The sequence below is a fragment of the Suricata suricatta genome, chromosome 12, assembly GCF_006229205.1.
Source record: "Suricata suricatta isolate VVHF042 chromosome 12, meerkat_22Aug2017_6uvM2_HiC, whole genome shotgun sequence".
Classification (NCBI taxonomy): Eukaryota; Metazoa; Chordata; class Mammalia; order Carnivora; family Herpestidae; genus Suricata; species Suricata suricatta.
This window is the reverse complement of record NC_043711.1, coordinates 105,473,636-105,487,276: the sequence shown is the minus strand read 5'-3', so window position 1 is coordinate 105,487,276 and position 13,641 is coordinate 105,473,636. Positions and strand designations below refer to the sequence as shown.

General features: G+C 62.2%; 2 protein-coding genes across 9 annotated transcripts in view; both read right to left on the bottom strand.

The window, feature by feature from the left end:
* COL20A1 (collagen type XX alpha 1 chain) overlaps positions 1 to 6,018 on the bottom strand; it is a 26,237-nt gene extending 20,219 nt beyond the window's left edge. For all 4 annotated transcript variants that reach the window (XM_029918533.1, XM_029918536.1, XM_029918535.1 and 1 more), the window contains exons 1-2: positions 5,922 to 6,018; positions 3,989 to 4,099 (exon numbers count right to left, since the gene is read on the bottom strand). In XM_029918533.1, coding sequence (XP_029774393.1) covers positions 3,989 to 4,099; positions 5,922 to 6,003 — 193 coding nt within the window. In that variant the 5' untranslated portion in view covers positions 6,004 to 6,018. The remainder of the gene's footprint in view (positions 1 to 3,988; positions 4,100 to 5,921) is intronic.
* A 4,422-nt stretch (positions 6,019 to 10,440) lies between these two features.
* ARFGAP1 (ADP ribosylation factor GTPase activating protein 1) overlaps positions 10,441 to 13,641 on the bottom strand; it is an 8,793-nt gene continuing 5,592 nt past the window's right edge. The window contains exons 9-12 of one of the 5 annotated variants that reach the window (XM_029919263.1): positions 12,761 to 12,817; positions 12,307 to 12,366; positions 11,740 to 11,816; positions 10,441 to 11,060 (exon numbers count right to left, since the gene is read on the bottom strand). In XM_029919263.1, the coding sequence (XP_029775123.1) occupies positions 10,724 to 11,060; positions 11,740 to 11,816; positions 12,307 to 12,366; positions 12,761 to 12,817 (531 nt within the window). In that variant the 3' untranslated portion in view covers positions 10,441 to 10,723. The remainder of the gene's footprint in view (positions 11,061 to 11,739; positions 11,817 to 12,306; positions 12,367 to 12,760; positions 12,818 to 13,641) is intronic. The other 4 variants (XM_029919264.1, XM_029919265.1, XM_029919266.1 and 1 more) reach the window with 4 other exon arrangements.

Here is a 13,641-nt window from a genome sequence, read left to right as displayed (position 1 = left end):
CACGGCCTCCCTCCGAGAGCTGGGAGAGCCGGCTGGAGGGTTTTAAAGAGCTGCTTGCCGACAACTGGCGAGGCGGGGAGAGGTGGCGAGGCCCCGGTCCAGCAGCCCGAGCAGGGGACGCAGGCGCCGGGGCGCCTTACCGCAGACCTGGGTGGGGCTGCGCCGCAGGCTGAGTGCCGGCACCCCCCCCAAATTCACACGTTGACATCCTGCCCCCTAAGGTGACCGTGCAGGGAGGTGAGGCCTCTGGGAGGTGAGTGGCCATGAAAGTTGAGCCCCGTGATGGGACCAGTGTCCCTGTGAAGAGGCCCCGGGAGGCCAAGTGAGAAGGCAGCTCTCCGTACACCAGGAAGAGAGTCCTTACCAAGATCCCAACTCTGCTTGGTTTGCCCTGATCTCAGCCCCCGGAACCATGAGGACCGAATGTTGTGTAGGCGGCCTAGCCTGTAGTGATTTGTCGGAAGAGCCTGAGCCGATGACGCAGGGTGCCTGGAGGAGGGGCCACGAGGGCATGGGTCGTGGGGCTGCCGCAGCAAGATAGGAGCCCCGGGCCGTGAGGAAGTGAACCCTCGGCACACGCCCCCTCCCCAATTTTTTGGGTTGAAACTGTAAAGATCTACCCTTAGGAGCAAGGGTTAACGGGAATAGACAGGCCCTTGAAGGGACTGATACTTCAAATACTCTCAGCCTCTAAAATTTAACGAAGATTACCCAAAACTGCTAGTTCCCATTGCCTCTGTCAGAAACAAACACAATTTTTTTCCTGAAGGAGGACAAGGTTACATAAAGTCCTAAGTGATTTCTGTAAGCTTTCACTCAATGAAAAGTAACCAGGTGTACAAGGAACAAGAGGAAGTGATAGAAAGTTAAGAGAAACAACAGACAATAGGAAGCGACCCACTGATTTTCTGGACAGTGGAGCTGTGGGGCTTTTAAATAATTATGCAAACTAGTTTGAAGATTTAGGGATAGGCCTATGAAGTTAGGTGTCAAACTAGAAACAGTAAAAAAGAAATTCAAATGTAAGAACCAAACGGATGTTTCCCAAATGGAAATTTTAGGATGCAAAAACAAAATCTTGAAGTTAGGAATTCTAAAAATGACTTAACAGCTTCTTCCCCACAAAGAGATAAATAGTGGAGCATAGGTCAGAACAAAAACACGACATTAAGAATGGAGAAATAAGAGAATTAAAAATATAAAAGAAAGTAAGGGCACAGACACAGGCCCCCACGTGTAAGGAGTGTCCTCCAAGGAGAAGAGACAAGAAACAGGGCACAAGCGATACTTGAAGAGACTCAGCTAAAGACTCTCCCGAAAACGTACAGCAGGAAGAGCCAGACCCAACGAGCCCTGTGAATCTGAAGCGAGGCAAGACGAGACGCACACCAAGGGCATCAGACTGCATGTGCCCAAAACCGAGCCGAGGGAAGGTCAGAGGGCAGCGGGAGGACAGGGAGAGAGGGGCTGCCCTGCAGTGACAGGTGGGCTGGCGGCGTGAGGGAAACGACAGAAGCCAGAGGCGGAGAAGGACCCTTCGAAGTGCGGAAGGAAAGCACCCACTTCCAATACCCAGCAATCATGTCTTTCTAGAACAAAGAATGAAGACATTTTTCAGGCAGACAACAAAACAAAAACCCAGAGAATTTGCATCTGGCAGAGTCTTACTACAGGAAACACCAAGAAGTATTTTCAGGCAGGAAAAAATAAGTCCCAGATTGGGAGACTCTGGGAGGAATAAAGAAAAAGAGTGTATATGTGAGCTGGTCTAGATTAATGTTGAATCAACAGAACTACAGTAATTAAAATGTGTTTTGGGATTTAACACAGACACAGAATTAACACACAGAAAGGGGACGGGCGCGGTCGTGATGATCAGAGGCCTTATCTCTACGTGGGGAACGGCGGGGTAGCGGCCGCGTAGGGGATGTGCCGGCGGTCACCTCCAGGGTGAAGGATCCATGCTCCCAAGATGATGGGGACATGCAGTAATGATGAGAAGTGCTCAATAATCTCATACCTCCTGGGCAACCTGAACTTCACAAAAAGAGACACCAGACACTGTGTGCTCCACTTGTGGCACAGTAGAAACTGCACAGGATCACTTATAAGAATTCCTGTTGACAAAATATGACCAAATCGGAACCTGGCCAACTTCTGGGACAGCAGTGCCAGGCCATGGGAGACGTGGGCAGAGAGGGGCGGCCGGCGTGCCGCCGTGGAGACGCTGTCGGCAAACAGAGCGTCGGGGGCTCCACAGGACAGGCGCCTTCTTTCTTCAATGAGTAAACGTCAGAGAAAAGGGGAGAGAGCAAACGGTCGTAAGGCAAAGATTACTTGAGACACAGGAACCACACCGAATGTGTGGATTCTGTTGGGATCCCAATTAAAAGTCAAGTATGAAAAGTATTTATCAGACAAACGGAAGATGAGAACACAACAAAACAACATTCAATGGCAGCTCTGAAACAGTCTTACTATTTAGGCCTACTAGTACTGGAATTATTTGTGAGTCCTTTCTTCTAGAGAAAACTATTAACCTATTCATAGGATTATATGATTACATGATTTCTTGGGTTTGCTTCAAGATAACACAATGTATAGAAGGAGTTGGAGAGAGATTACGCAACATTGGCCACATATTGGTAATGGTTGAGGCTGTCATAGGAACCTGAGGTTCATATACTACACTCTCTTCTTTTGCATGTGTTTCATTTTTTCCACAATAATTCAGTTTTGCAGAGGACAAGGAGAGAAAAAAATTATAACAAGTATAACAAAAGATAAATAGGAAAATGAAGATTTAAACCCAAATACATTAGTAATTTCATTAAATGTAAGTGGAAAACAGTCTCAGTTAAAAGGCAAAGATTAGGGGCACCTGGGCGGCTCAGTGGGTTAAGTATCCAACTTCAGCTCAGGTCATGATCTCACGATTCATGGGTTCAAGCTCCGCATTGGGCTCTGAGCCGACAGCTCAGAGCCTGGAGCCTGTTTCCGATCCTATGCCTCTCTCTCTGCCCCTCCCCTGCTCATGTTCTGTTTCTGTCTCTCAAAAAGAAATAAAAAACATTATAAAAAAAGGCAAAGATTGTCACGTTGGACAAAAACAGCACCAATTATGCGCTGCTTGGAAGGTGCATCTGTGGTGACAGGTGACAGTAGCCTGAGTACGTGACGTAGTGCCAACAGCGCCCGGCCGGCCAGCGGCCCCGGCGCAGAGGGAAACCTGACAGCGGTGGTGGGCGGCACTCCACGGCGAGATGGACTCTCTCCAGATTCACGGGCACCTGCGCACACCAAGTCCACGGAGTCGAGCAGGGAGGGACGTTTCTACCACACGCAGGGGCTAACGTGCTGCTCTCGGTGACTAAGAGGGTGAGTGGACCAAAAGCATTAACAAAAATAGAAAAGATTTGAAAAATAGGATGAGGAAACTTGGCTTAATTAAAACATTGGAAAACTACTCCCAAGTCAGAAAGGGGGTTATTCTTGGGAGCAGAGACAGGATGGAGACAGGGGTGGGGCCGGAGCGGGGCTGGGGGTGGCCCCTCCCACTCTGGGGCGGGAGCAGGGGCTCAGTCACCCTGTGCCAATTCCTGCAATCACACACTCATGTTTGGTGTCAAACCTCAGTTTTCAAAAAGTTTTCAAGACCAGCAGCTGACACCACACTAGGGTTGCTCTGTGGCTGTCCCCTTGCAGGGTCTTGGCCCCCCTCCTGCCAAACGTGGGTTAGTACTGTGCACTAGGCTGGCCTGCAGAATTCTGGAAGGGATCTCAGCTTGAGGACAGACTCCTTGTTTCTCGGGAGACACTGGTTGAGCTCCTTCTGCACGTGCCAGATGCAGGGACACAGCAGTGGGACCTTTAAAGGCCTTTCTCCTGCCATACGTCCCCCCAGGTCAGCAGGACAGACGCACACGAGTGCGGGACGAAGGGCTGGGCACAGACCATGCCGCTGGCCCTCCTCCTGGGGGTGCCTTACCTGCCATGGGCTTCACCTGCACCAGGTAGCCAAGGCCGCTGCCCTCCGACTCCCACCACTTCATCTGCAGCCGGTCCTCGGGCAGCACAGCCAGCCTCAGGCGGCCACTCTCTGGGGAGACAGAGCCAGGTGGTCAGGACTGACCCGAGGACAGCTCCCGAGAGACTGTGCTCCCTCATGTCCCTGCCCCAGGAGCCTGGGCCCCACTGGGGGCCACGTGAGAGCCTGAGGCCCCCTCTGGGGCTGTGGGGGGACGACCTGGGAACGCGGAGGAGGGAGGCTTGGCTGGCTCTGCCAAGCGGGACCCGGGCCAGCATCCAGGATCTGTGGGAACAGCCCTGTTGGCAACCCCAGCGTGGACCCCATGTGGCGGCTGCTGCCCTGGGGCCCGGAGCTGCCTGATTTCCCTGCCAGAGTCCACACGGCCCGGGAGGGGTGCCACGGCCATCCTGGGAAGAGGACTTGGCCCTGGGACGTGGCCTGGCCTCCCGGGGAAGCTTCCGGAAGCTCTGTGGCAGGGATGGCTATTTTTGGAAAATAGGGACAGAGATGGGCCTCTTCTGGATGCCCCAACCAAGAGCAGGGGCGTGAGGAGCAGGGCAGGGGTTGGGGGGCGCCCAGGGCAGGCACAATGACAGTGGCTCAGAGCGGGAAGCAGCTGGACTGGCCCCCAGACAGGGGCTCCAGGGAGCGCCTCATGAGGCAGCTATAAAAAGCCACTTGTGAGCGGGGACCCCCCCCACTCCTGCTCATCAAGACCCTCTGTGTCTCGCTGGGCCGCTGACGCCCTGCAGGAGGCATCCCAGCTGCCTCCGGGGTCTGCAGGTCAGGGGCCGTGGAGGGGCCCAGGGCGGACAGCGCGGGCCTGTCCCCTCAGCAGGGCCATCCCCCAGGGAGGGCAGCCCAGACATGTGGGCCCCTACCCGCCCCGCCCTCCTAGGGACCAGGAGGCCATCCATCGCACTGAATGAATCCCGAGCTCAGGTGTCTGTGGGCTCACGGGTGACTTGGTGCCCCCTTGGGGTGGTCCTGTCAGCGCCACGGGGACCCAGGGACGTGACCCGGTGGCAGTCGCCAAGGTGCAACACCAGAACCACGGAGATGCACCACAGACGAAGAGTGGTTAGTGGACCCCCCCTGAGGGGTGGCCACATGGAGTGCCCGCCGCCGTGACTGTGTCGACGGGCAAGACGGGTCCTGACAGAGGTCACGAGTGGGGCGCAGCAGGGCTTTGGCAGTAAACCAGGCCATGACCTCACTCAACGGGGGGGGGGGGGCGCCTCCACTGGGGGCACAGCCGGTACGCTGGCGGGTGCAGAGCCGGCCTCCCAAGATCTGCCCACACCAGCACCCGTGCAGGGAGCTCGGCAAGGACGTCCACCCAGCCCTTAGGGGGTCCCAGACAAGTTCCTCCCAAAGGGCAACACTGTAAATGCCCGACAGGAAGCGATCTGATTGGAGACTCCCCTGCTGGCCGTGCTGCCCCCGCTCCCCCCTCCTGTGCCTGACGTGCCAGAAGCGCGCAGACAGCCAGCGGGAAGGGGGTGCTCTCCTCGAGGGACAGGAGGGAGAGGCGGTTTCACTCCCTACTCTGGATTTGTGCTGTCTGGGAGTTTTCACTGAGGAGGGTCCCAAATAACCCAAGATAAAACATGACTGTAAGAGAATTAGATGCAAAATGTATGAAGAACTGATAAAAAAAAAAATCCCCGAGCTGGGCTGGAAGATGGCAAAGCCAAAGGGCCCGCAGACAGCAGAGCAGCACCCTGGGCAGAGGGGCACAGGTGCCCTCGAGGCCCGTCTTTCCTCAGGAGCGCTTTCAGCTTGGGACAACAGCTCCCAGGAGGGGCCGTGGGGCCTGTGCTGGGTGGGGTGGGGTGGGGCGCTGACTGAGGCCACGTTCCCAGGAAACACCCCTCCCCCATGTTCTTACCTCGTCCCTGGCCGAGTCCCATGGCAATAGCCAGCCATAGCCAGCGGCAGACCCCGAGGTGGGGGCACACGGCGGTGCTCATGGCGCTCCACCTGCAGGAGAGGAGGCGGTGCGCCATCTTCCGTCCGTCCGACCACCCATCCAACCACTCGTGGCCACCCCACAGGCAAGGGTCTGGGGAGCACGGCACCCCACAGCCGCCCACGCCCTGCCCGCCCCCAGATGCGCCTGGCCCAGTCACAGCCTCTGGTCCTGCACCGCATCCCCAGGACACTCTCACAGGCGGGCCTGGGGCCCGGACTGCTGACCTGGCCACTCACTCGTCATTAGGACAGACTGCTGGCAGGGCCAAGGGGCCTGGGGAGGGGACAGAGGCCAGGCAGGGGCAGCCTACAGTGTCAGAGTGGGGACTGGGGCCCCAGCCTGAGCACAACCCCCCGGATCGTGCAGGCGCCCCTCTGCAGCCCCAGACCAGCTCACAGCAGGGAAGTGCAGGTCCTTGAGGTGGGGAGGGCACCCCTCCCATTCGTGAGCTGCACACGGCCTGGGGGCTGCCTCTGTTGACAGCGCGGAGGGGCCACACAGCACAGAACCTCAGGACCGCCCCCCCCAAAGTTCAGCCACACCCAGGGGATGGGTGGCCAGGACTGTGTCATGGGGCGGCCCAGCCCGTGGGTGTCCTCGCACTGCGGAGGGCCAGAGGGCAACGCTCCAAGCCCTGCGACCTGCCTGATCCCCGCCCCCCCGCCCCTGCCAGCTCCCCTGAAGCCTGGCTGGACCCAGGGGGATTCCCTCCTGGGGTGCAGAGGTCACGGCTGGGAACAGGAACATGGCCGTGTGCAGTCCGCCCTCCCTGCCCCAGGACTAGTTGAAAACGCAAGATTGTCTGCACATCGCAGACCCAACAGACCGCTGGTGGTCCTCCTCGTCCACCCAGCCCCCAGGACCTCTGGCGAGTCACCGACCTTCTCCTGGGTGCTGGTGGCATCGCTCAGTCCCTGCGTGCTCACATCCACCCTGGTCCCGCTGTAGCTACGAGGGGCTGCGGGCTTATGAAGGCCCCTTGGCTGGACGTCATCACCTCGGCCCGCCCCGGCCCCGCCCGCCCCCAGCCCCTCTCCCCAGGCTCTCCACTCTTCCTGGCTGCAGCTCCAGAGCGGGGTACAGAGTCCCAGTGTGTAGGACCATATCACGGGGCAGGGATCCCATGGAGGTGGGGGAGGGTGCACCAGCCAAATGCCTTTACCCCTCATCCCACAGGGTCTGCCCCAAAGAGGTGCTCATGGGGGAGGCACCTCAGGGACAAGGCCACCACGTGTGGCCCTGGGCACCAGGCTAGGGATGATGGGCATGGGTGCCTCTGGCAGGCTGGTGGGGCAAGAGGGGCGAGTCAGCCTCCACGGCCTCCCTACTCCTCCGGAGTCCCAGTGCCCAGGCCCACACGGGCCCCTTCCTGGCAACTTCTGCTGCTCCACTGGCCTCACTGCAGCCCTCCCAGGTCCCCAAGGACCAGCTGAGCATCCGCCGAGTGGACAGCCCCAGGCCCAATGGTTGGGTAGGGACGCTGACCGGACCCTTACTCACCCCCACCTGACCCGGGATGGTCCCCACCAGGTAGCTGATGGGTGGGCGGAGCCGACTAGCAGCTGGTGGTCAGGGGCTGGTGGGCGCTCTGGTCCAGCTTCCCGAGACAGAAGCACTTTGTGGGGGGGCACAGCATGGGGCTCTTGGGCGGGGAGGCCATGATCTGAGACCTGATATTCACTGCAGGCTGGGAGCATTCAGGGGGCGAAGGGCAGGGGCTGGATGCTGCTGGGGGGCCCTTACCCAACTCCAATGGGGGCTCCCCCCCACCCCCCGAACTGCTGGCCACAGGGAGGACTCTGCAGGAGCTACACGGCCACGGCTCACACCTGCCACTCTACCAGCCTCAAACTGGGGACACTGTGGGGGGTGGGGGTCCCTCAGTCCAGGCCTGGGCCAGGAAAGCCAGGCAGCTCTGCCCCAATGGCTGAGTGCCCCTCCCCCATCCTGTGTGGTGGGCCCAGCGGGCAGTCTGCTCCTGTGGCCAGGACAGGCCTCAGACCCCGGGTCACACACAGCCCGGGGGCTGCTTGCACTTGAGAACCCTAGGCTGGACAGGACACTGCAGGGCTGAAGGCTGCAGCCCCCCGGGAGCTGGCCCTACCCGGTTCTGGGACCCACACCCCAGCCAAGCCCCACATGCTTCAGGGGGGCCCAGCAGCCACAGACAACTGTGCCCTGGACCCACCGTGTCTGTCTGTGGCTCACGGGCCCTCGGGACACGTGTCTGCACTCCCACGCACCCCACGGAGGCGCCACCCTGCACGCACGCAAGCCGGTCAGCTAGCTCCTCAGTGCCCTCGCCTGGACCCTGTCCATCCCTCCCCCATGTGCCAGGCCTGGAGTCCTGCGCAGGGCAGGAAATCATCACCTGGGGTGCCCCTGAAGCCCCCCGGACCAGTGAGCAGTGTCAGGGCTGCCCAGGGCCACCAAGAGAGGACAGGCCAGAACCGGGTGCTGGCAGACAGCGGCTTCACAGCCCCAGGCCCCGTCTCTCACCAGGCTGGCCTGAGGGGCAGTGAGGGCTGCCTGCTGGCACAGGTGGGTGAGGCCCACTGTGATTCAGCCAAGAACTGATCCCAAGACTGCCCCATGTCCCCTTGGGCCCTGTGCCCCCTGGCCCCACCCAGACCTGCCTTCCCACTTGGGCCCCACTACCCTCTGCCCTGGACAGGATGGGCCACGGAAGAAAGCTCCAGTTCTGGAAAGGCCGCTTGGCATCCTCTGGCTATGCCTCCCTCTGGCCCCATTTCCCGTCAGGGGGCTTCGAGATGAAGGCGCAGATGAGCGCAAGGGGCTTTGGGCCATTTCTGGATCCCAGATGGACACCCACTGACCTCTCTGCCTCCCCGCCCACCCAGCCCGGCCCCTGGTCTGCAAGCACACGTTGGAAGTGGCCTTCGGGGCGCTCACACGGATCACTCTGCGTTCCCTCGGGCCTGTGACTCTGCACAGGAGAGCACCAGGCCGTGGCTCTCGTCCTCGGGACCCCACTGGGGGCACCAAGGACACCAGCCTGTGGCCGTGAGGGTCTTGGACCACCACACCCCAGCACTCCACGAGGCACCTGGGGAGCTCACCCTCTGCCAGAACCCATCTAGACATCTAACGCGGGTCTAACTACTGCACTCGGTGTGAGAGAGAGACACTCATCACAGTCCCCCGGATGAGAAATTACTGGAATAACTGCCTGAGCACTGGCCATGGAAGCCTCCGGGGCTGCCAGGCCAGCCAGTTCCCTCCCTGACGGAGGAAGGTTCCAGTGCAGAAACCAAGCCCTCACCCCGACAGGAGGCCCGCGGGAGTGACAGCCCGCCACGGGGCCCTCCTGAGCACCTGTGCCCCGTGACACTTGTCCCCAGGCCCCAAGGTGTCTCATCACCCTGAGGCTCTGACCTCTGATCCGGGCACAGCCGCCGGCCCAGTGACCGAGACCCCCCGAACGGCAGCCAGAACTCACAGGTGCTCCCCACGGGTGTCTCCTGCTGGGAGCGCCGTGGGCTGGGAGGCTGCCTCACCACACACCTGACACACGCGGCCACAGGGTGTGCCCACTGGGAGGGCCTGTCCCTCGACATGAACAGGCGGCAGCGTCCAAAGTACAGAGTGGGCATGCCAGGCACGAGTCACACAGGACTCAGGTACACACAGCACCTGGCCAAAGGTTGGCAGCCAGCCGTGAGGGTCAGGAGGTGGGTGTGGGGACAGAGGGGGCGCCACAGCCTCAGGTCACATGTTGACGCGTAGGACTCACAGGGGAAGAGCACCATTAGTGCTAGGCTGTAACCATGGAGATGGGGGACCACATGGTGGTCGACAGCTCCGGGGGGACAAGGAGACCCAAACAACACCGCAGGCCAGGCTGTGAGAGAACAGACAAGCAAGACCCTGCCACAGGCATGGCATGTGTGGCAGGGATGGGTGCTGCTGACCCAGCCCGATGGGAGCCCCCTCCTCCCTGCAGACCGCCAGGGATGCCCAGACACCTGCTTCCAAAGGTGAAGACAAAACCAGGACAGGGCTGTGTGCTGCTCCTCTGGGAGCCCAGGAAGGGCGGCCCCGGGGAGTCCAGGCCCCCCCCCACGCACTGGGGGGCAGCCCGGCTCAGACAGGACCATCCTGGCCTCCCTCCCTTTGTCTTCATGTCCCTGTTTCTCTGCTGCCTAGGTGCGGCCCTCAGTCCAAGCTCGGACAAGAGGCCCTGGGTCGGTGTGTGTGGCTGTGCCTAGAGAACTGGAGATGACGTGGGACAGAGGGCCAGGTGACCAGGGCCAGGAGGGTGAGGTGGGCGGACAGCAGCACCTGCCCCGGGGCGTCCCTCTGGGATTCCCCTGCGGAGGACCCGGGGCGGGCTCCCCAGCAAAAGCCCCTCTGAGAAGAGGCCTGGACGGAGACGCGCCAGCGCGTGTGTCCCGCGTCACGGCACTGCACGGGCTGCGGTGCGGCCACTCGGGAGGGTTTATTAGTGAGGGTGATGGGGGCGATGGCACCGCCTGCCTCCCGTGGGTGCGGGGACCCTGCCCTCCTCGCCTGCCGCCCGGCCACCACAGGAGGGCCGGCGCCCACGTGAGCGGGCAGCACCGCCCACGGGCTCCCGCCGAGGTGCCATCTTCACGCCACAGCTGGTCTCTCAGGTCAAACGGCAGGAGACGTGAGGACGTGGGGGCAAAGTGCGGACGTGGTGGCCGTCCGGCTGCGGGGAGCCCGTGTGCAGGGGCCTACCAGTCCTGGTTGTCCCAGCCCTCGTCCACGGGCGGCACCGCCGGCGCCGCCTCCTTGGCCTTGGCTCTGCCCTCCCCGCCGGCCCCCCAGGCCTCCCCGAGGTCGCTGTGGTCGCTGTTCCTGTTGTTAGACGCGGAGCCCGAGCCCCACACGTCCCAGCCGTCCGAGCTCCTCTTCTCGGCTGAGGCATCCGCACACGTCCAGCTGTCGCTGCTCGGGGACCTGTGGCCCCTGGCGGGGTCGGCACTCCCGAAGGTCTCCCAGAAGCTCTGGTCAACAGTGTTCTGGGGGTTGTCCCCACCGCTGTTCTGGTAGTTCTGGCCCTCGGGGGGTCTTGGGAAGAGAGAGGGAGACTGAGAAGCGGCCGGAGCCCCCTGGCCCTCGCTCAGCGTGCTCCCGGGCGTCCTCCCCGAGATCCGGCTCAGGGCCCGGGGCCAACGCCCACACCAAGCACGGGGCAGCGCTGCCTTGGAGCCGAGGGCATGGAACCTGGAAGGACTTGAGCGGGCCTCCTGCAGCCAGAGCCCAGCTGGGTCAGTCCTACCCCACAAGGAGAGTGTCCTGAACTCAGAGGTACAATGGGGACGTCCCCATGACTGAGGGAACACGGAGACCAAGCACTCAGGCCTCTCCACACAGTGCAGGCAGAGGGCGCCCCCAACGAGCCCCCCGCGCAGTCACGCCGCTCGAACCTCCAGACCGGCCCTGAGCAGACGGCGGGCGAGGGGACAGCGCCCACCCACCAGACTCAAGGCCGTGCACCAGGGCTCAGCGCCCTCTCCAGGCTGAGCCCATGCCCATCCCTCGGGGGCCTGGCTGCAGCTGCACTGCTCTCAGGGGCCAGAGCAGGAGGTCGGGCTGCCAGCCGGCCTTTCTTGCCCCTGGGGCTCTGGGGGCCACTGTGACCCCTGAGTCCCTGGGGGTGATGTGTCCCCCACCGAGACCTCACGAGCAGAAACCCAAGGAAAGGGGGCCCCTGCTCTCAGGACAGGGGATGGGGGCAGCAGTGCACCTGTCTGAAGGCTCCTCCGCTCTCCCAGAGAAAAAGGTGGTGACGTCCCGCCAGCCCCTGCTGCCAGCCCCCTGGACCTGGAAGGGACGGATAAGGTGGCTTAGCGGGGGTCCGCACGCATGGCACACACGGCCTTTCCCTCTAAGTCCCCGAGAGGCTCAGAACCACAAGCAGCATGGCAGGGCTCAGGCCCCTGCGGTCCCACAGGTCCCCCCTCGGGTGGGTGGTGGCCAGGGATGCCCGAGGGCACAGAAGCCTCGGGGGCTCAGCAGCTCCAGGGAAGGGCGAGCCAGCGAAGGCCCCTGCAGGCCCCCCGGAGCGTTAAGGTCAGCACTCACCCGAGAAGGGGCAGCGGCAGCGAAAGGGCAGAAGAAAAAGAAGCAACAGGTTAGTGGGCAGAACAGAAGCCGCGTCCAGCGGGCTCCACAGTCCCGGGGCGGCCGGCACCGCAGCGCCTCTCTGACCCTCCCCCTGCGTCAGCAGGTGTCAGCCGCTTCCTGCGCTCGGTGCCGGGCGCCCTGGACTGTGGAACTGGCCTCCGGAGGCGCCCAGCGGGGCCTGCCCTACCTTGGACGCCAACTGAGACACCCCACTGGACACATCATCAAAAATCTTTCCCTCCTTCACCTGCGTGGGTTAGAACAGCGCCGTAAGTGGAGCGGCAGGAGCCACACGGTCGCCCAATCTGACAAAGAACCGATGCAAACTGAAGAGCCCTGTGGCCCCCTCCCCCCTGGGCTGCCCTCTCCCCAGATGTGAGGGCGCCAGGACTGGGGACTCCCAGCCCAGGCTAGTTTAACGCAGCGTCCTCCCGGGGGGCCACTGTGTCACCCACAACCTCCCGAGGACAGGCTGTCACCGCTCCTGAGGTCCCTGGCCCACGAGAGCTTCCCGCTGGCAGGCGGGTCCCCACAGGAGGGCAGGACTCGCGCCCCGGGGACCAGAGTCGGAGCTGCAGCACGAAGCTGCCTGCACGAGGGCCGGCAGGGGTGGGGGAGCGCCCTCGTCCAGGGCCCGTTACCTTCTCCTGGGCGGGTTTGAGGACGTTCTCATTCAGACTGTGGCCCAGCTCCGAAGCCTACCCAAGGGGGAGAGGTCAGGTGAGCTCCCCCACAGCACGTCGCCCAGGGCACGGGTCGGCACGGTGGCCGCGTGCTTGGCCGACAGGGAAGGCGGGAGATGGCCCGGCAGCACACAGATGCCTCCCGCTCCTGGTGGCTGAGGCACGCCGGCTGTGGGGACCCCGGAGACCACTGCCACCCCCCCCACTCGAGGGGGGAGGCTCAGAGCGGCAGCGAGTCCTCGGAGTCCGCCCCAGCCAGCTGCCGCCACCAGGTGTTCCCACCAGAGCCCCCGCAATCCTGGCACGTGTCGGCTGCGGGTCCCCCCGGGCCTGGGACGCAGGCAGGTGCACCCACGGTCCCCAGAGGGGACGGAAGCCCACCTGCCCTGCAGAGGGCACCTGGCTCAGAGGACAGGGGATGGAGCAGGAGAATGAGCCACAGAGGGTGGCTGGCAGGGGCGGGGGGCAGCTGAGAGCACGTGCGCCAAGCGGCAGTCGCCTCGGTGGACAGAGCAGCCACGGGGGCATCAACACCTTGCCACCGGGATCTGCTCCTTCCAGCGATGTGGCTCGAGGTGATCGAGCCTGGAAACGAAAATCCTGCCAAGCAGTGCCTGGCGCCCTGTCAGATGCAGCGTCCCCGGTTCCGGACTCCAGAGCACCAGAATGGGCCAGACAGGAGCCCAGCGGGCTGGCGAGGAGCGCCCAGGGTGCGCACACGTGGCGAGGACACGTGACAGGCCACAATCCCGGGCAGCTCAGGGCAAAGCACGTGATGAGCGCAGAGATGGGGGGCGGGGGGGGGGGCATGCACGAGAAGAGACTCGGGCCTTACCGGC